This window comes from Cervus elaphus, chromosome 22 (genome assembly GCF_910594005.1).
Source record: "Cervus elaphus chromosome 22, mCerEla1.1, whole genome shotgun sequence".
NCBI classification, from domain to species: Eukaryota; Metazoa; Chordata; class Mammalia; order Artiodactyla; family Cervidae; genus Cervus; species Cervus elaphus.
The window spans coordinates 39,071,026-39,092,344 of NC_057836.1; the positions used below are offsets into that span (position 1 = coordinate 39,071,026).

The 21,319-nt window shown below is 38.4% G+C and overlaps 1 protein-coding gene across 2 annotated transcripts in view; it reads right to left on the reverse strand.

The window, feature by feature from the left end:
* The window catches only part of TMTC1 (transmembrane O-mannosyltransferase targeting cadherins 1), a 298,740-nt gene that overhangs the window by 153,572 nt on the left and 123,849 nt on the right, over positions 1 to 21,319 (reverse strand). For both annotated transcript variants that reach the window (XM_043882514.1, XM_043882513.1), the window contains exons 6-7: positions 12,764 to 12,845; positions 8,862 to 8,965 (exon numbers count right to left, since the gene is read on the reverse strand). In XM_043882514.1, the coding sequence (XP_043738449.1) occupies positions 8,862 to 8,965; positions 12,764 to 12,845 (186 nt within the window). The remainder of the gene's footprint in view (positions 1 to 8,861; positions 8,966 to 12,763; positions 12,846 to 21,319) is intronic.

Consider the following 21,319-nt stretch of genomic DNA (forward strand, 5'->3'; position numbering starts at 1 on the left):
AGCAGAAAACATGAATTTCAACATCCAAGGCTGTCAGTAACAACTTCTTACTCATTTATCTGCAAAAAATTAAGTAATTCCTTCTGCAAAGTAAATACTGGGTTCATTTCTTATCTAGAGTCTGTTTCTCTCTATAAAGCATTTAACATCTTTATTTCAGACCAACATACTTTCTTCTCATTGAGCACAGGTGTAAACAGCAGGTGTAAACAACCTGCATATGAGCTGCTGATCTTACATCAGGTGCAGGTTCCATATTCCACACAGAATCCTGGTGGTCTACTAATGAACTATATCCAATTTCACTGAAGATACTTTAAGCATGAACAGCATTTTCTAGTGCTTGCATATAAGGATTATCTGATCCCAACTCATTCTCTATGAGGTGAGTGTTACCTTCCTTCTTGCAGCAAGGGAAACAGCCACAGAGAGGCAGATTGTTCAGTTCACTGCAAGAGACCCTCTGGAGACCCTGCCTAGTAGGCAGGATTTTCTGGCCCAAGTACAATGCAGAAAATTGAATGGAAACATGATTGTCAAATACTGGTATTTCATGGAGAAACACCTGCCTGAGATTCTGACTTATTCCTTGGACAGTGCCACCTGGGAGAACCTGAGTATATATACCACAAAACCCAAGCCATTAACTTTTAGTTGAAGCAGAGCTGACAAGCCTAAAACCAGCACGCAACCGTCTCTATAGCACAGCAAACAGATGCCTGAACTGATGGAAATGTTCGTCAGAGCATCACACAGCAAGAAACAGGATCCATAATTTAAAAGCTCGGCTTTGGCATCTTATTCATTAAGGAAAGCAATTTTTGCCTTTATGTTCCATTGTTAGCAAAAAAAATAGAAGATTCATCACTAATTTTTATCAACTTCTCATGGATTTAATATTATAATGGAAACACAATAAGTAAATTTAAAGGATTGTATTTTTTCTTGAAGCAGAAAAGTGTCAATCAGTGATCCAGCATTTTCAACCCCACTCCCTAGTCCACAGGTAGAATCTGCCACTTCCACAGGCTCCCCTTCTGACTCCCTCCTCTTTCCTCTTCCTTGCTTCTCTCCCCTTCATTCCCAGGGTCCAAGACAAATTAGAGGAATTACTATCACACAGTGTCATTTCAGTTGGGGAAACTACACTCAGTGACTGATCATCTCTTTCATCTCTAAGCTATTTTTCTAAGAACATAATACAAAATATATGATGGGACAACGCCCACCTTGTAGAGAGCTCTTTAGCTACAGAGGACACAGTTCATACCTGAAGATTTCAAGAGTAACACCTCACCCCACCACCACCACAAAGGTGCTGATCAAATAAAGAATTATCTCACCCAGTGTTATACTTATTCAAATAGAATTTCTGCAACCTGAAGCAGAAAGTCTTATTTTTAGCATACTTGCCAGGCTGATTCTGATATTCATTCTAGTTCAGTGACTATTGCTTTAAAAATCAGAATAACTTCAGTTTCATTTCATGTATGGAGACACTGCTAGTTGCTGAAGCAAGAACAGAGCAATGCCTTTTACCTACCTCTCTTTAAGCACACAGTTGTTTTGTTTTTAAAAATAACTTAAAATTTCACTTGTTCAGAGTTTATTATTAGTCCCCATGTTAGGGACTTAAAGGACTACAAACATTGTAAGGCATAGTGCACTAAAGCTGTAACTATCAAAACCTAAGGTCTCATGCCTGTTTGAAATTACCAACTAAAAATGGAGACAGAAAAAAAAGCTTATTTTGAAGGATGATATTGACTTCTATCTTAATCTCATTATTTCATATCTTCATGTCTTCCTACAAAATAATACATGCTTTTTCTTGTATAGCCAAGCTGCAGAAACAGATCTACCCATCTAAATGGATATATTTCACCTGTTTATCCAGAATCACATCTCATGAAAAAAACATGATGCCGATAGGAGGCCTTAAATTCACTGAAAAATCCAATTTTATCTGTTTCCTGGATTTGAAAGACAACTATTTTAAATATTAGAAAGGCCACAGTTTTTCGGTTAAGGATATACTGCTTTGTGTTCTGTCTCCTTTGAATCAAGTAAAATAGAAAACCTGTTACTAGGCAGCAGGCGGTGCCTTAATAGTGAAAACAACGTTATCTCTTCTGCAGACTGTAGCCCGATGTGGAAGCCTTACTTAACTCAGGCTTTTGTTTTTATTTTTAATCCAAGATTTACAAAAGTGTGTTAAGTCACAAAATTGAAAGTCAAAGCACCACAATTCTAAAGAGACACATATAAAACAGATGAGTAAATCCTGTGCTAAATGACAATTCTCTGACAGAACAAGCTGCTCAGAGACCTACTCCCTCACTCCTCAAATGTGAGTCCTCCATAACCACAGAAACAGAATCTCCGGGTACCAGACCCGAGCACTGATGTTTCAACATGATTTACAAGTGTTTTTGAGACGCATGCAGGTTTCGCAAGCTGTTTAGAGTAATATCATAAAGCCCAGGACAGCTGTAACCAGGGCATAAATTTGGGTGGTATTATAATTTATAAGAAGCAACATTAGCATCCATAGTCTTGGTCCCCAAAGGACTTCTTTTTCAGATGGCACTAAGTCAGTCTTGACACCAAAAGGCAGAGTGCAAAATCTCCATCACTGAGAATCAGCTGAATAAAACAGATGTTGGCAGATTAGAGGAAAACAGCCAAATCAGAGGCAGAGGCAGGCTGCAGAGTAGGCTGTGTCTAACTCCACTCGCCAGCCTACCCGTCCTTCTAAGAGCTAGGCCGAGAACCCTATCGCTTGTTCTAGGCCAGTGCTATCCAATAGAAATATAGTAAAGTGTGCATATTTTCACCATTTTATTAGCTATGATAAAAAGCAGAAATTAGCATGCCAAATTAATTTAATAGTATATTCTGTTTCAAGAATATACTCAAAATATCATTTCAACATGTATATATTTAATGGGATATAATCAATATAAAACTATTAATGAGATGTTTTGCATCTTATCATTCTTATAGGATTTTGTCTTCAAAATCTTGTGCATATTTGATTTATACTTAAAGCAGATCTCAATTCAGACTAGCTGGTAGCCTCACGTGGCCCTAGTAGTAGACACCACAGATCTACATAATCACTCTGGCCCTGAGTCCCACCATCCACCTCTCCCCACACACACTTGTTCTTGGTTTAACATTTAATTTGGAACTTCTACTCTAAACTCACCTGCAATCCTGGGCTTTAGCCCCTTTCTACATTCAAATCCAATTTCAAAATTTTTTAATCTCAGGTGTCCCAAATTGCTAACCTGTTTTGTTTTGTTGTCTCTGTTCTAGTACATGACTTTTGTCTCCATTCACTTCCTTCTACCTCTGGTGAAAACTTCCAGCTCTTGTTACAATAGAAATTCCACGTGGGATGGGAGGCAAAAATTTTCTTAAATTTGCTTGTCAAGAGAAAGTTGGGCAATCAAAATGCAATATTCTCCCTGTTCTTCAACTTATACAGATATGTTTCTTCTCAAGTCAAAAGCAGAAACACGTACAATTCAACGTCATGTCATTTAGCTGACCCACACAATCTCAATTACAGATTGGAAAAGTCAGTGAACAGTCACAGAATTCCTGACAGTTAGTATGATCTCCAAACAATCTGAATGCCTGGGATAAAATGAAAAGGAAAAAAATTAAGGGTTTGTTGACAGCATATGGTAAATAATGATGACTCCTCATTCTGTATGGATCTATCTTGTTTGCTGGATACACCCAAAAGTCAAAAATATAAAGCCAAATTCTAAATGACCTCTGAACTGCTGTTAATGTAAACTGGACCAAAGCACAATTTAAAATATTAAAAACATAATCCTGTACAAACGCACAGTGAAGACTAAACACTTACATAATGTATTAATTAGGGAAACAGACCTTTAACAAAGCCAATTTAAAAGAGAATTTGAGTTAGGCAAAAACCATCTTAGATATAACATCAAAAGCATAAGGAACAACAACCAAAAGGTGGATAAATCAGATTTTATCAAAGTTAAAATCTTTTGTGCTTCAAAGCATTTTGTGTGTGTGTGTGTGTGCTTCAAAGTTAAAATCTTTTGTGAGTCAAGAAAATGATACAACAACCCACAGAAAGGTAAAAAATGTTTATAAATCATACAACTAGACTATATAAATATCACATTTAGCATACATAAAGACTATTATAACTCAATAACAAAAAGACAAATAACCCTATTAAAAACTGGTCAAAGGATCTGAATAGACATTTCTCCAAAGAAGATATACAAACGGCTAGCATGCACATATAAATGTTGTCTATGTCACTCTCACTAGGGAAATGCAAGTCAAAACCACAATAAGATGCCATTTCATACCACTTGTAGGGCTATAATCAAATCAACAACAACAAAAAGACTGTCAAAAAGACAAGTGTTGAAGAGGATGTAGAGAAACCAGAATGTTCATATACTACTGGTAGAGATTGTTTTGGTAAACAGTCTCACAGTACTTCAAAAAGTAAAATACAGTGTTAACATGTATGACCTGGCAATTACATTCCTAGATACATACATAAGGGAAATGAAAACTTATATTCAAACAAAAACTTGTACATGAATGTTCATAGCAGCATTATATGTAACAGCTAAAAAGTAGAAACAACCCAAATGTCCATCAACAGATGAATGATAAAAAGTGATATATCCATGCAATGGCATACTACTGTAGAATAAAAAAAAATACTTATCTATGTATGCTATAACATGATGAATCATCAACACATTTTCCTAAGTAAAAGAAGTCTGTCACGAAAGATCACATTTCATATAATTCCACTGGTTCATGTCCAGAATAAGTAACTCTACAGAGATAATTCTATAGAGATAAAAATAGATCAGTGGTTGCCTAGGGTTGGGGGACTGGACTGAAATGGGAGGCGGCTGCTAATGGATATGAGGTTTCTTTCTAGGGAGATGTTTTAAATTTGATTGTGATGATGGTTGCACTAAACTTTGTGAGTATACTGAGAATGACCAAACTGTACATTGGAAATAGATGACTTGTATGGCAGGTAAATGATATCTCAATAAAGCTATTATTAAATACAGATATAAACTGAGTTTATATAAGAAATATAGTCCTGAATATTCATTGGAAGGACCTATGGTGAAGCTGAAGCTCCAATACTTTGGCTACCTGATATGAAGAACTGATTCATTGGAAAAGACCCTGATGCTGGGAAAGATTGAAGGCAGGAGAAGCAGGGGGCAACAGAGGATGAGATGGTTGGATGGCATCACCAATTCGACAGACATGAGTTTGAACAAGTTCCAAGAGTTGGTGATGGACACAGAAGCCTGGTCTGCTGCAGTCCATGGAGTCACAGAGTCGGACATGACTGAGAAAACTGAACTGAACTGAGTCAGACTGAACTGAACTCCAGAAACATAAATATATATGTATCTATATAAAGTTAATTTCAAAAAGCTTTCACAGTTCATGAAAAAGTAAAAAGTAATGAAATTGGCAAATTAGATGCAAAAAATAAAACTAACATTTGAAATTTTATTTTCTACTAGAGAGAAAAGAAATAATCACACCTGTCAGATTTCTATACATAAAATTCTAAGTGAATAGAGTTGTAAAATACAGTGAATGTAAGTAGCAAGTCAACCAAAGTTGGATGCCTCTAGGTTTGTTAGCTAATGCTCTGCATCACAGTGAATGCCACAGTCACACTTTGCTTTTCCAAGTCTTAGATACTTTTTCTTAACAAAGGTTTCCCAAGAGTATACCACGATTTTGAATCTCAGTTTTGTTAGGCAGAAAATGGCAAGTGTTTCCTCTTAGCTAAACACATGGGAATAGATCATCTAAAAGAGAAGGAATCTCAGAACTTAAGTCATAAGAAGTCATTTGAAAGAAACCAAAAAACAAAGTTGACCAAGCAACCCTTAAAAGCTTTTAGGATACTTTAAAAACTATCTGTAATCATTAACTTCAACAATTATTAAGGGAAGAGAAAAGTAGTTTCAAAACTCTCACCTGATAATAAAGTTATTAAGATCCCCTTCTCCAGGGGATCTTCCTGACCCGAGTTCAATCCCTGGGTTGGGAAGATCCCCTGGAGAAGGAAATGGCAACCTATTCCAGTACGCTCGCCTGGAAAATCCCATGGACAGAGGAGTCTGGGGAGCTACAGTCCATAGGGTCACAAAGAGTCGGACACAACTGAGTGACTTCACTTTCACTTTTCACTTTCATCCTTGCAAGATGGAAGCAAAGATGTTATAAAAATCATTCAGTTTACAAATCCACTAAAAGAGGTGAAGCATTAACAAGACTTAGCTGACTGACAATCCTCTAATTGGTAAAGACAGACTCACAAAGCCAGCCAAGTCATAGCTAAACTGTACAGCTGATGAGAAGAGGGGAAAAAAAGAGAATTGGAAACAGATTAAGCTAACCCAGTTTAAAATCATCATTGTACTAGAAGTCAAACAATTATGCAAGCAGTGTACAAACTTTACTCAGGAAAGGTATTAAAGACAATTTTCTGGATGCTCAAAAGCGTCAGTTATAATGCAGCTATCTTAGAGGAATGTGAAAGGCCATTTATAGCAACTATCATTGAAAGAGTATTTTAAGTATGAAACACAAGAACTAAAAGATATGTGTTTGCTTGTTCTTTTTAAGATAAATAAAATAAAGGTGTTAGGACATTCTGTTCTATCACTTTGTATTGACTGAATTGCCTGAGGAGTCACTCGGCTTCCCCAGTGGCTCAGTAGGAAAGAATCTGCCTTTAATGCAGGAGACACTGGGAAGATCCTCTGGAGGAGGAAATGGAAACCCACTCCAGTATTCCTGCCTGAAAAATTCCAAGAACAGAGGAGCCTGGCAGGCTATAGTCTGTGGGGTCACAAGGGGTTGGACACAACTGAGTGACTGAGATAAACTTAGATAAACTCAGATGGATTCACAGACAGAAAGTCCTGGATGAAAGGTATATCAGCTGCCTCAGAAAACATATGTAAATACCTTGGAAGTGAAAGGCAGAATCTAGCGAATGACGGCCCCCAAGATCCTAATTCTGCCAGAGGTTCCACCAAAGAATTTTTTTTTACCACTAGCAGGAATAAAAATGCATCCTGACCACTCTGGCAGCTAAGATGGTATAGGCAGGAGGACAAGTGAGCCGGAGACCAAAGGCACCTTGTCCAGACACCAAGGACTGTGGGGCAGGCACGTGTTTGCTGATGACAGAGTTACAAATGAAATGATTGGTTGGTGAGTTGAGAGCAATCTGTTCTAGTTCTTGTCTGTCTATCTCCTTTATGAAGCTTGGCTTTTGGAGACTGGTGTGCTCAATCTCCAGATGAATAGGCTACATCCAACTATAAAAAATGACCACTTAAATTCATCAGACAAGAAAGCTTGGAGGGAGACCAATAAAGGGCTAAGGGAAATGGAGCCATAAGCGAGAACAGGATCTGTCAAAGTTGCTTTTTTCTCTTAAAGGCAGAAAATAGCTACTGAAGGAGCTGCAGAACGTGAAACAATTTATCAATGAGCTAAAAATACCCAGACAAGGAACCCTGGAGAAGTTGAAAGCCCCTGAGAGAGACCTAAAAAGGACAAGTAGATTGCAATATTAACAAAAATCTGGGTTAGAGATGTCAAGCTTGGTAAATGGACTAATTGAATAGTTTTTGAAGAATATAAGACATAAACAACATCTTACAAGTCTCTAGATTACCTCAAAGGGATAAGTCAACACTCAAGGCTGTATACCATATGGTTTCTGAAGGAGATTCAAGATTTTTTAATACAAATAGATATTGCAAGTAATGAAAACAATTGTGACACAATATGTACTACAAAAAAGGGTCAGTCAAGTTGGAAGGTATCCTTTTTGAATGGAAAATATTCTTTAAAAAGAAGAAAACACTAAGAACAAAAAAGGAAAACATAAAATGCAAAGAGACTAGAAATTTACCAATTAAAACATGTGAATTAAATAAGTGAAGTAAAACAGAGATTACTGTCTGGCTTTATAAAAACAAAATCCAACAATATTCTATACCTAAGAAATACAAATCAGCTAAAATACATATGTGCTATCAGTCAAGGTTTAAGATTTATTATGTCTTTGCAAACACAAAAAAGAGAAGGTAAGTTACTAATTTGAAAATCATTAGATATTAAAAAAGTACTTAAAACTATGAAAATTTAAGAGTAGTAACCTTAGTGTACAAATATTATAGCAATATTTTCCTGAAGTAAAGTTATGAAAACTATCAAATATAACTGAGTGCCTCAGAAGTACACCACAGCAGGTTGGATAAGGAATTTAGATGGACAAAATCCACTGGTCATCATCACTTCTTACTTCACTATCCTAAATCTCTTAAGGACAAATGGCTATACATAACTGACTGTATCTTGGCAAAAATTGTTGTTGATTTCTGTTTGTTACTTTCAACTTTCCCACTGATTTCAATCTCACAAATAGTTATGATGGTCAATTAATCTCTAAATACCTCTCAGTGCATTGTTCTGTAATATTTGCATTATGAGCCACTCAATAGATATTTATTATTAAGTGCTCAATAAAATGCTTATTGAGTAAACAAGCATACACCAAGATCAGAACAATAATAATGACAAAATTATAATAATATTGACAAAATGGCACCATTTGTTGAAAAGAATTCCAAATGTCTAAACAGTGGTTTCTTTTTTCCATACACCCTGACTAGAACACAGCCTTTCTTTCCTTAAAATGCAAAGCCAATGTATTATTTAAGGTTACTTAAAACAATCAGATAAATACCAAGTAAAGTTAAAAAAAATTCACTTCTACTGACCTTGTAAGAATGTAAGGCGAAAATGAAGCCGGATTATCCTGCTCTGAAAAGAGGGGCATAGATCCTCCCATTATCCACAGACGAAAGTACAGAACAACGATCACCTTTGGAGAAAGGAAGATTTGCTGAGAAAATTGTTGCTTGTTGGAAATAAGCCCTGTCTTTATGGAAAATACTTTCAGATGCTTTACAAATATTGTGTCCTACAAGCACATTTTCTAGTGAGCATTTTTATAAAATCCTATCATTGAAGATGAGTAGGAAAGATGGAAATAGGTAGAGGAGAGAGAAAACAACCAAGGTGATGAGGAAAAGGCACATAAATCTTAATAACAGCTGTCAGTTTCCAGCAGTTATTAGTTCTCATCCATTGCTATCCACTACAGCAAATGAAGGTCAGTGGAACTTGGTGTGCTGCCGTCCATGGGGTTGCGTATGGCTGAACAACAACAAGATCCCCTACATGTGAACTTCAAGTTGTGAAATTTCAAAGATGCGAACATGCATTAGCATGTCTAATCACGTAAGTCAGTTCACATGTCTGGTGTACACTGTCGTGTCGTGTCCACAAGTGGTTGTGCTTTTATGCACTTTTGTTGTTGTTGTTTTCTAGTTGCTAAGTCATGTCCAATTGTTTGCAACCCCATGGACTGTAGACCGCCAGGCTCTTCTGTCCATGGGATTTTCTAGGCAAGAATACTGGAGTGGATTGCCACTTCCTTCTCCAGGGGATCTTTCTGACCCAGGGATTGAACCCATGTCTCCTGCATTGGCAGGTGGATTCTTTATCATTGAGCCATGTGGGAAGCCACTATGTAGGAACATTAATATATAGTCACTAAGATATATCTAAATTCATATTTAGTTCTTATTCTTTTAAAACAAACAACTGTATAGTATTGTATAAAAAACAGTAGTACCATACCATCTCCCACCTTTTCTCCCTCCTCCAGACAGTACCCTTCTAGCCTGTTTGCTCAATGCCAGCCGCTGTATGCCAGTTGTTGTACTGTACTACTCTACTTTTCAAGGTACTGTAAGATTAAATATGTTTCCCTTTTTTGTGTTTTTTTAAAGTATCATTTGCATGAAAAGTATAAAACTATCACTGTACAGTACTATATGGCCTAGCTGGGTACCTAGGCTACCTTCATTGGACTTACAAAAAAGTGGACTTAAGGAACACGCTCTTGGAATGGAATTCATTCATATGTAGGGGACTTACTGTAAAGACTTTTCCACCTGAGGCCTCCCAGTCCTAGAGGAAGATGAGGAATCTGAAGCTTAAAGGTAATCTGCCCAGAATCCAACAGCTAGTAAACTACCGGATCTAGGAGTTGGACTCATGTCACTGGGCTCCAATGCCCTGTGTCTTAACCATTGGTCTCATACAACCCTATGAAACTTCAGCTACAGTAGATGATACTTCTGTGCCCTGAACAAACACATTTGGAAATGTTCCAACCCTCAAATGCTCTGAAGCCGACCACCCACACAGAGTTATTTCAACAACCCCAAGAAACAACTTTTGTGCCACTCAGTGGAATTTTATCATGGAATGGAGCTATCCCGTTCCAAAGATAGGTTGAGAAAACCAGAGGCCAAAGACACTTCAGTAGGGATGACATTTGTTTATAGAATTCACCCACATAGACCTTCTAGATGCAATTCTCATTTTAGCAGGACCAATTATGTTGTGTCTGTCAGAGTCAGAGGGAAATCTCTGCTTCACTAAAAGCTAAAAGATTAATATGAGGAGGGAATTAAGGCTGGATTTTTCCCCAAGGAATATCACTGACTTATTTCGTGAATGCTTTTTTATATAAGTGACCCCAAATCCAAATCCAAAATCCAAAAATCTAAAATGAACATACTGTGTCAGTCAAAAGCATATCAGCAGTAAATAATGCCTAAGAAGAAATTAAAAATCATTTTAATTAACACTCACATAAACTAAATTTAAAATTTTAAAGATATTGCAATGGAAAATGTCAACTATAAAAGTAACAGGAAAAATATCCTGAAAGAATATGAATTCCCTAAACTACTAAGAGGTAACAGAATATGTCATCCCCAAATATGCTACTTTGACATATAGGTAGTTTTGAACTGAAAGCAATTAAGACTCAAGAGACTTATGAAAAGCTTTTTACCTCTCCATTAACTGCCTAAATGAAATAACTGTTCTATAGCAGGAAGTACAGGGCATCACAGCAGTACTGTCAAGTTCTTGCATTCCCAAACAACACAAAGAATAAAAATCACTTCTGAAATGAAAGTTGAATGTCTTTATTCTATGCAAAGATACTGGGGCATTCTTTAGAGAAATCTTCTGCCCCTTTTGCTGAAATTGTCCAGTCAAAGCTCTCCATCTCATTCAGTTTTTGCACACCTTCTTGCTTTGTTCAGTTGAGTTCAGTTGCTCAGTTGTGTCCAACTCTTTGCGACCCCATGGACTGCAGCATGCCAGGCTTCCTTGTCCTTCACCAACTCCGAGAGCCTACTCAAACTCATGTCCATCACATTGGTGATGCCATCCAACCATCTCATCCTCTATCGTCCCCTTCTCCTCCCGCCTTCAATCTTTCCCAGCAACAGGGTCTTTTCCATTGAGTCAGTTCTCATCAGGTGGCCAAAGTATTGGAGTTTCAGCTTCAGCATCAGTCCTTCTAATGAATATTCAGGACTGATTTCCTTTAGGATGGACCGGTTGAATCTCCTTGCAGTCCAAGGGACTCTCAAGAGTCTCCTCCAACACCACAGTTCAAAAGCATCAATTCTTTGGTGCTCAGCTTTCTTTATAGTCCAACTCTCACATCCATACATGACTACTGGAAAAACTATAGCTTTGACTAGATGGACCTTTGTTGACAAAGTAATGTCTCTGCTTTTTAATATGCTGTTTAGGTTGGTTATAGATTTTCTTCCAAGGAGCAAGTGTCTTTTAATTTCATGGCTGCAGTCACCATCTGCAGTTCTTAAACATGCCTTAATGTTGATTTAAAATATCATTAATTGTTAATATTACAATTTAAAAACATTTTCATAAGTTTCCTATCAAACTTCATTATAATTCTGGACTTGGAATTTACGAAAAACAGCAACAGCATAAGAGACTGATCTCCTAATTTCTTTGAATAGAAGCATTCAACTGTGTAAGAAGATGACTGATGTGATAGTCACTGAAGATCAGGACCAAGAACCCCTATCTTTTCTGTATGCACCTTCTGTTTGCTCTTCCTACCAAGAGTGGAGCCAACTTCCCCTTCCTTTAAATCTGGTCTTGTGACTTGTACTGAACAAAAGGATCTAGTGGAAACTTCACAGGTCTTGCAACATTTAGTTTGTTCTAGAATCCAGTTGTCAGGTTGTAAATAGATCCTGTCCATCCAACTAGAGAGAGTAGCCACAGAGAGAGGCCTAAGAGGATGAGTTATCACAGAGAGGTTACCTGCTCTGACTCATAACTGCACACACTTGCTTGAGTAATCCCAGCCAAAAATATAGGAGAACCAGCCAGCTGGATGTGACCCAAACTAAAGCATTTAGGGCAGCTAATATGGTGGTTTTGTTTTAAGCCACTACATTTTGGGTGTTTTGTAATGCAGGAACAGATAATTGACACAGCCAGGTTTGTGTTGCAGAAACAACTCAGCAACAGCATCCTAAAAAGGACTCACAAAGCACAGTTCATGCTGTTGGTGTCACTGAACTCACATATCCCTAGAATGCTTCCATGCGTACATTCCAAGGCCTTGTAACACTTATGGTATGTAAACTGTTTGATCTTAAGATCATATTGTTAGGCTCGATTGCTGATTCTATTAAGCAATCTGGATCATGTCTCTGAGTCAAAGTAAAATATTTCTTATTAGATATTTTAAAAGCATATATGTACTTACATAACTTATGACCAAAGTGGCTCTTTTTAAGAAGGGCCTCATGGTAAGCAGGAAATTTCTATTGCTGCTTGCTGTCAGATACCTGAAACAGAAAAGAAAAAGCATATTAAATAAGTGTCAGAGTTCACTACATGTAACATTTTCTTTTCACTGTGAATAGGTTCTAGCTCAAAAGGAGGTTGGAAAAGATAGCCGCAAAGAGCATGGTTTCTGGAACAGACCATGCAGGTTTCAATCCCCAGCTCTGTTTCTTTCTGTCTGGAAGATTTTGGACAAGTTTTTTTTTTTAATCCATTTGCACATCTATTTTTTTCATTTATAAAAGAGGGGATAAGAGTAGTGTCTATTTCACAGGAAAGTTGTGAAGAATAATAAGCTATACAATAATACAGGGAATACAACCTAGTACAATTAGCTATAAATATTACTATCCTACCTAACCCCAAATAACAGAAGTATTCTGGCAACTATTAATATATGATGACCCTAGTCACAGGGACGATCCTAAACAAAATAAGAGTTCATTTGCCTATTGAATGTAACTTGAGAGGGACAGTGTCTTTCACCCACAAAACATCTCACAAATGTTTTACCCCTAAAAAAAAGATGCTAAGGTTGTAAGAGATTAAGTAACTTATCCAAAGTAACAAAGTTAAAGTTATTGGGCTTCCCCAGCAGCTCAGTAGTAAAGAATCTGCCTGGCAATGCAGGAGATGCAGGTTCAATCCCTGGCTCAGGAAGGTCCACTGGAGGAGGGCATGGCAACCCACTCCAGTATCCTTGCCTGGAAATCCCATGGACAGAGAAGCCTGTCAGGCTACAGCCCATGGGGTTGCAAAAGAGTCAGACAGGACCGAGTGACTGAACAACAACAAGAGAAAAACAAAGTTATGAACATCAGTGGTCAGATCAGACCTCATGAATATGCAACAGAAAATTACTTCATGTGCCTATGACCCTTGGAACCAAACCAGGTAATGAGAATGCCACTTCTTTAGGGGCAGCAACTTGTGTGGAGCCTGCATCTGCCACTGTACAAAGTGGAAGCACTAAATGTCCACACAGAAGACATGTGATTGGCTGGTTTTAATAAAGATGATCACAGGGAAGGAAGAGAAAGCTGTCAACAAACTTCCACAGAAAAACTTAAAGCAAGTCCTTTTCACCTACAGACAAATTTCTGCATTTTAAAATACAAACTGTAGGGAAAAAATCAAACCGCATAATCCAGCAAACATTTCCCCACCTCATCCTTATTTTCCTGGCCCTTTCTCACTTTTTGCTTTTACTTTTTTTAGTCTAATTTTTCCTCAAAGGCATCCTCCTCAATAATTTCTTAAAATCTGTATATGAATGTGTTATCTTCACACAGTAAGGATGTTCTACAAAAAGAAAGCTTCACTTGTGAGACCTGAGTGGGTTCAGTCAGTCAGTCAGTCAGTCAGTTCAGTCACTCAGTTGTGTCTGACTCTTTGTGACCCCATGAATCACAGCACGCCAGGCCTCCCTGTCCATCACCAACTCCCAGAGTTTACTCAAACTCATGTCAATCGAGTCAGTGATGCCACCCAGCCATCTCATCCTCTGTTGTCCTCTTCTCCTCCTGCCCCCAATCCCTCCCAGCATCAGGGTCTTTTCCAATGAGTCAACTCTTCGCATGAGGTGGCCAAGGTACTGGAGTTTCAGCTTCAGCATCAGTCCTTCCAATGAACACCCAGGACTGATCTCCTTTAGGATAGACTGGTTGGATCTCCTTGCAGTCCAAGGGACTCTCAAGAATCTTCTCCAACACCACAGCTCAAAAGCATCAATTCTTCGGCACTCAGCTTTCTTCACAGTCCAACTCTCACATCTATACATGACCACTGGAAAAACCATAGCCTTGACTAGACGGACCTTTGTTGGCAAAGTAATGTCTCTGCTTTTTAATATGCTGTCTAGCTTGGTCAGTATCTCACAAAAAAATGTCTAACTTGGCCTCCTTACAAAATACATGTGCTTCCCATTTTGTAACAGCTAAATGTGTCCAAGTGGCTCTGTAAGGAGAAAACAGTATCACTCTGAGGCAGATCCCTTCCTTCCTGCTTTCCTTTTCTTTTTCCAAAAAGCAATTCACAGTCACCTTTTAGCAAGCTCTGGACTGGATGCACCCCCAAGCACGACGTTTGAATCCTTTGTTCTCCCTTAGCCCTCAAGAGAGAGCCGGCGAGGAGGAAGGTCAGGGATACTGTCAGCTTTCATGACACTGGTGATCTCTTCCACCCTAAAATGGGCTTGAGAGAGTCCATCACCTCCTGAAACTGTACACGAGATTTCACATATGTTTGCATCTGTGCATTTCTCTGAAGCAAAGTCCTTGGCTTTGATCTTCAGTGTCTGCTCGGGTCTGTGATTCCAAAACGGTTAAAGCCCTGCTCTGGGCCTTTCCTTAGTTTTGCCTCTACCATCACTGTTATTTTCAGACCAATTCAACAAAGACCAACCGTGGACATTTCTACTATTCCTTGACGGGATGTGGACAATTGGCAGCAGGAAGGCAAAGGGAATGGCAGTGTGGGAAGGAAAAGGGCTGGAGTGGCAACACGTCTGGATGAAAAACCCCTTCTTGGATTGGCCTGTTTTTAGAAACTACACTTCTCAGGTTTCCCCTGTTGCTTGTTTATTTTAACACAGTGGAAAAATTAGGAGCGGTTTCCTCTCTATAAAACAAATCATAGGGTTTTAGAAGTCAAACTTAGGTAATTGGTATTTTGTTTCACTGAAAGCTCAATATGATGGCTAGTTCAGTGAGATATACTTAAAAGAGCCCCTTTGTTTGGAAATTCTCCCTCCATGAAAAACTCTATTTCTGTAAAAAAGTACCAAATAATTTACGCTTAAAATGTAACAAAGCCTAGGATGATACAGAGAACAGTGGTTGAAAAAAAATGACCTTTCAAGATCTCTGTTTCCAGCTGTTGACCAAAACTAAACAAGAAAATGAGCCAAAATGACATGGTCCCCTTTTTTGGTAAACACTAGGTCAGAGGCTGAGATTCCTAAGTTCATACAGAGAGCTGAATTTTCTGCAACTCCTTTCCCTCTCCTTCCTACTATAAAAATTGGATAGTAGAATTTTTCCTCCTTAGTCCACAACACCTGTGAATTAGAACCAAACAACAACAAATAGTAGCAATAGTAAAAATAGTAAACAATATGTCAGACACAAATATAAGTGAAATAAATGTACTAATCCCTTTACAATTTCTTTGTAATTTCAACAATTCCTTGAGGAAGAACATTATAACTCCTTTTCAATAGAGGAAGATACTGAAAAATTAGAACTAATACTTAACCATAATATCAGATTACCTCAGCTACTCATTTCAATCACAGGCTAATATAGCTGAGTGTACCTTGCAAACACAAAGAACTATGCAAATGTCATCATTGATAATTTTCAACTTCACTTAAATTCTCCACTATTTTCCCTGCAAAGCCAGAGAACATGCCAACAACAAAACTGAACCACTGAGGAAACCACTAGAATAGGAAGCAAGAGTCCATGATTCTATCCCTGTGCTTCCAGCTAATCTCTCACATTCAGTTCAGTTCAGTCACTGAGTCGTGTCCGACCAACTCTTTGCGACCCCATGAATCGAAGCACGCCAGGCCTCCCTGTCCATCACCAAATCCCGGAGTTTACTCAAACTCATGCCCATCAAGTCAGTGATGCCATCCAGCCATCTCATCCTCTGTCGGCCCCTTCTCCTCCTGCCCCCAATCCCTCCAGGCATCATGGTCTTTTCCAATGAGTCAACTCTTTGCATGAGATGGCCAAAGTATTGGAGTTTCAGCTTCAGCATCAGTCCTTCCAATGAACACCCAGGACTGATCTCCTTTAGGATGGACTGGTTGGATCTCCTTGCAGTCCAAGGGACTCTCAAGAGTCTTCTCCAACACCACAGTTCAAAAGCATCAATTTTTCGGCACTCAGCTTTCTTCACAGTCCAACTCTCACATCCATACATGACCACTGGAAAAACCATAGCCTTGACAAGACGGACCTTTGTTGGCAAAGTAGTTGGTACAAATCTACAGGGGTTTCATTTCCTTCCTACATCAGTGATAGTTAACTAAATGGTTTCAAGGTCACTTTCAGGTCTAAAATACCATGATCCTTGGATGTTCTCACCAACTTATGACATCAAAGATGACAACTAAAGAAAAACAGAAAAATTACTGAAAAATTTTAAAAGGAACACCAAGTGATAAAAGTGAAACAAATATTAAGGTGAAGCAAAAAGATGATTCCTTCACTTTTAGGTAGACCTTTGATAATTTGCTGTTGCACATTAAAAAAATACATTAACATTAGTCTGGGGTAGTAGCATTATCAAGTTCTGTATTTTTAACAATTTCTGATATTAGGAAAATAAAAGCAAAAGATCAAGACTATCCAAAATAAATGTTCTAAACTGTGCTCCCCACGCCCTAATTTTTCCGACTGCAAACTTACTAGCTACTAACATCTACCTCCCTAGTTAATCATGTTCAAATATTCATAGCTAAATGAGTCTTCTTCCTGAAGTTACCCTCCATAGCTACTCAGTCCTCAAATCCCACTGAGAGATCTCAGCTGAGACCAGGACAACCAGCCATCCAAAGCTGTGAGCTGCTTTTTTTTTTTTTTTTTTTAGGAAAGGCTCTTTGCAGGAAAGATCTCTCTGCAGGAGGTCCTTTTGTCTTGTCACTTTAGCAAAGCTATATTTTAACTAAACTCTGGCCCTAAAACACCTTTCAAATTTTTGATCACAGAATACTTTGCCTAATCTGTTGGTTCTTTCCTTAGATCAAAGAAATAGAAATGAATAATATGTAACTAACAGATGACAGATCTCTTCCCCAGCCTCCCCTTCAGGACTCTCACAAGTAAACTGTGAGAATAAGATAGCATCTAAAAAAAGATCTCAGGGGGGATCGGGATGGGGAATACATGTAATCCATGGCTGATTCATGTCAATGTATGGCAAAAACCACTACAATATTGTAAAGTAATTAGCCTCCAACTAATAAAAATAAATGGAAAAAAAAAAAAGAAAAAAATTTAAAAAGATCACACAAGGAGTCGACAAGCCTGCTCACAGTGGGGGATGGTGATGACTCTAACCTCCTATCTCGATTACTTCCCCTTTTTCCCTTGAAAGTCTTTCATGGCCACACAGAAACTTCATAGATGGTTTTGGGACACTAGTCCACCTTTCTTCCAGATTGCCAGTTGTTTGATTAGAGCAACTATTTCCCTTCTAACAGCACTCATTCCTTGTATCCAGATCTGAGTTTGGTAACAAAGTAACCAACCCATAAACTTGAGGGTAAAATGAATGCTTATTATTTTAAGTCATTGAACTTTGTTAACATAGAATTGTTGTGTTAATAGATAGCTGATATATCATAGCAAGATGACCAATAAATGCGTATGGACTCAAATAAAATTTTAAATATGCTTATATGCCTCTGCTCAACCTCTTTTCTTTGTCTGTATTTTCCTTACCCTCCAGTACGAGACTGGATACAAAATAAAAACTCACAACTTGGGATGTAGATAGCAAGCTGAAGGAGTCCTGGTGGTTATATGAGAATATTACATTAGATTTTCTGGTTCTTCTCAAAAACCTCCTAATTTTTTGCCTAAACAACAGCTGCAGTGGCAAACATCTCAGCTACAAGTTATTACCATTCAATAATAAACCAATAAATTATTTAAAAACTATAAACAAAATTACTTCAGTAACATCTGTCATACTAACTTAATCTCTCTTTGCTCCTTCAAGGTAATGAAAAAGATTAATAGTCACATCAGTCAGTCAGTCAGTTCAGTTGCTCAGTCTTGTCCAACTCGTTGTGATCCCAGAGACTGCAGCACGCCAGGCTTCCCTGTCCATCACCAACTCCCAGAACTTGCTCAAGCTCATGTCCATCAAGTCGGTGACACCATCCAACCATCTCATCCTCTGTTGTCCTCTTCTCTTCCTGCCTTCAATCTTTCCCAGAATCAAGGTCTTCTCCAAAGAGTCAGTTCTTCTCATCAGGTGGCCAAAGTATTGGAGTTTCAGCTTCAACATCAGTTCTTCCAATGAACAATCAGGATTGATTTCCTTTAGGACTGACTGGTTTGATCGCCTTGTAGTCCAAGGAACTCTCAAGAGTCTTCTCCAACACCACAGTTCAAAAGTATCAACTCTTCAGTGCTCAGCTTTCTTTATGGTCCAACTCTCACACCCATACATGACCACTGGAAAAACCATAGCTTTGACTAGATGGACCTTTGTCAGCAAAGCAAAATCTGTTTTTTAATATGCTATCTAGGTTGGTCATGGTTTTTCTTCCAAGGAGCAAGCATCTTTCAATTTCATGGCTGTAGTCACCATCTGCAGTGATTTTGGAGCCCCCAAAAATAGTCTCTCACTGTTTCCATTGTTTCTCCATATATCTGCCATGAAGTGATGGGACTGGATGCCATGATCTTAGTTTTTTGAATGGTGAGTTTTAAGCCAGCTTTTTCACTCTCCTCTTTCACTTTCATTAAGAGGTTCTTTAGTTCCTCTTCCCCTTTTGCCATAAGGGTAGTGTCATCTGCATATCTGAGGTTATTGGTACTTCTCCTGGCAATCTTGATTCCAGCTTGTGCTTCATCCAGCCCAGCATTTTGCATGATACACTCTGCATATAATTTAAATAAACAGGGTGACAATATACAGCTTAAAGTACTCCTTTCCCAATTTGGAACCAGTCCATTGTTCCATGTCCGGTATTCTAACTGTTGTTTCTTGACCTGCATACAGGTTTCTCAGGAGGCAGGCAAAGTGGTCTTGCATTCCCATCTCTTTAAGAATTTTCCACAGTCATATAATATCACCAAAAACAGAAAGAAAGAAAAATAATTTGAATCCAGAGATTTTTAGGAGTTTAGAAATCCTGATTCTCTTTGAAACAGAGACAGAAAAGATCTCACAGTTGACCAAAGTAACAAAGACTTCGCTCACACTAGAAAAGATGAAAAGATTAACAAAAACAACAAAAGAAATTTAAACAGTCTTCAGTTTCTCTCTTTGATGCACTCTCTCTGAACCCATAACTTGCCTCCTCTATACATCAATAACCAATGGCATTCTATAGAGGAGCAGAACTATCTTTTGGTGTCTTCTTTGATTTTCAAATGCAGATTCTAAAGGGAAGGAGCTATTTTAAGACAATGAATAATTTCTAAGTTCAATCTACTCAGAAGCCCAAATTGACTTTCAATACCCCAACACCTGTGGTAAAATTTCTTCTTGAAGTTTTAAACTCTTAATTCAGCATGCTACTTACAAAGAAACATCTACTTAGATTATCACACACAGAACAGTGGAAATACCGACAGAGAAAGGAAAGGGGGATATGATTTCAGTTCTCTTAACCATTCTGAAAATCAAAGATAGAATTGAAAGGGATCAAAACAGTTCAAGTGGTTTCACAGGTGAATAAAAATAAGCCCAGAAATGTTATTTGACTTGCCAAAGGTCACATCCCTTCAGGGTCAAAGGTCAATGAGTTTAGGCTTCATTAATTTAGTCAGAGGGGCTAATTTATATTGCTGCTGCAATGAATTTAGTCAGAGGAACCAATTCTTATTCTTTCTACATATAAAGCAAAAATTCGGTTTTGGTGATTATCACTCTTGCTTGTTGTCTAAGTTCTAGGTTAGTTTCAATTCATTAAAAATGGGCTTCGCAGGTGGCACGAGTGGTAAAGAGCCCGCGGAACCTGGTAGGGTACATTCCATAGGGTCTGACAGAGTTGGACACAACTGAAGCAACTTAGCATGTGTGCATACACATTAAAAATAGGAGATACATAATGCATTTAATATATGTCAGTCACTGTGCTAAGTGACTTTATCATTTCATTTAATCCGCATCCCAGTACTGTGAGTCCAAACTTGTTCCCATCTTGTGAGTGAGGCTGAAGGAAGTACTCACTCCAGATCTCAAAGCTGGCAAGTGGCAGAGGTGAGTTGTTGTTGCTCAGTTGCGTCCAACTCGTTGCTACCCCACAGACTGCAGCATGCCAGACTTCCCTGTCCTTCACCATCTCTTAGAGCTTGTTCAAGCTCATGTCCATTGAGTTAGTGATGCCATCAAACCATCCTGTCCTCTGTCACCCCCTTCTCCTCCTGCCTTCAATCTTTCCCAGCATCAGGGTCTTTTCTAATGAGTTGGCTCTTTACATCAGGTGGCCAAACTAACGGAGCTTTGGATTCAGCATCAGTCCTTCCAATGAACATTCAGGATTGATTTCCTTAAGGACTCACTGATTTGATCCCCTTGCAGACCAAGGAACTCTCAAGAGTCTTCTCCAACACCACAGTTCAAAAGCATCAATTCTTTGGCGTTCAGCCTTCTTGATGGTCCAGCTCTCACATCCATACATGACTACTGGAAAAACCATAGCTTTGACTAGAAGGACCTTTGTTGGCAAAGTAATGTCTCTGCTTTTCAATATGCTGTCTAGGTTGGTGATAGCTTTTCTTCCAAG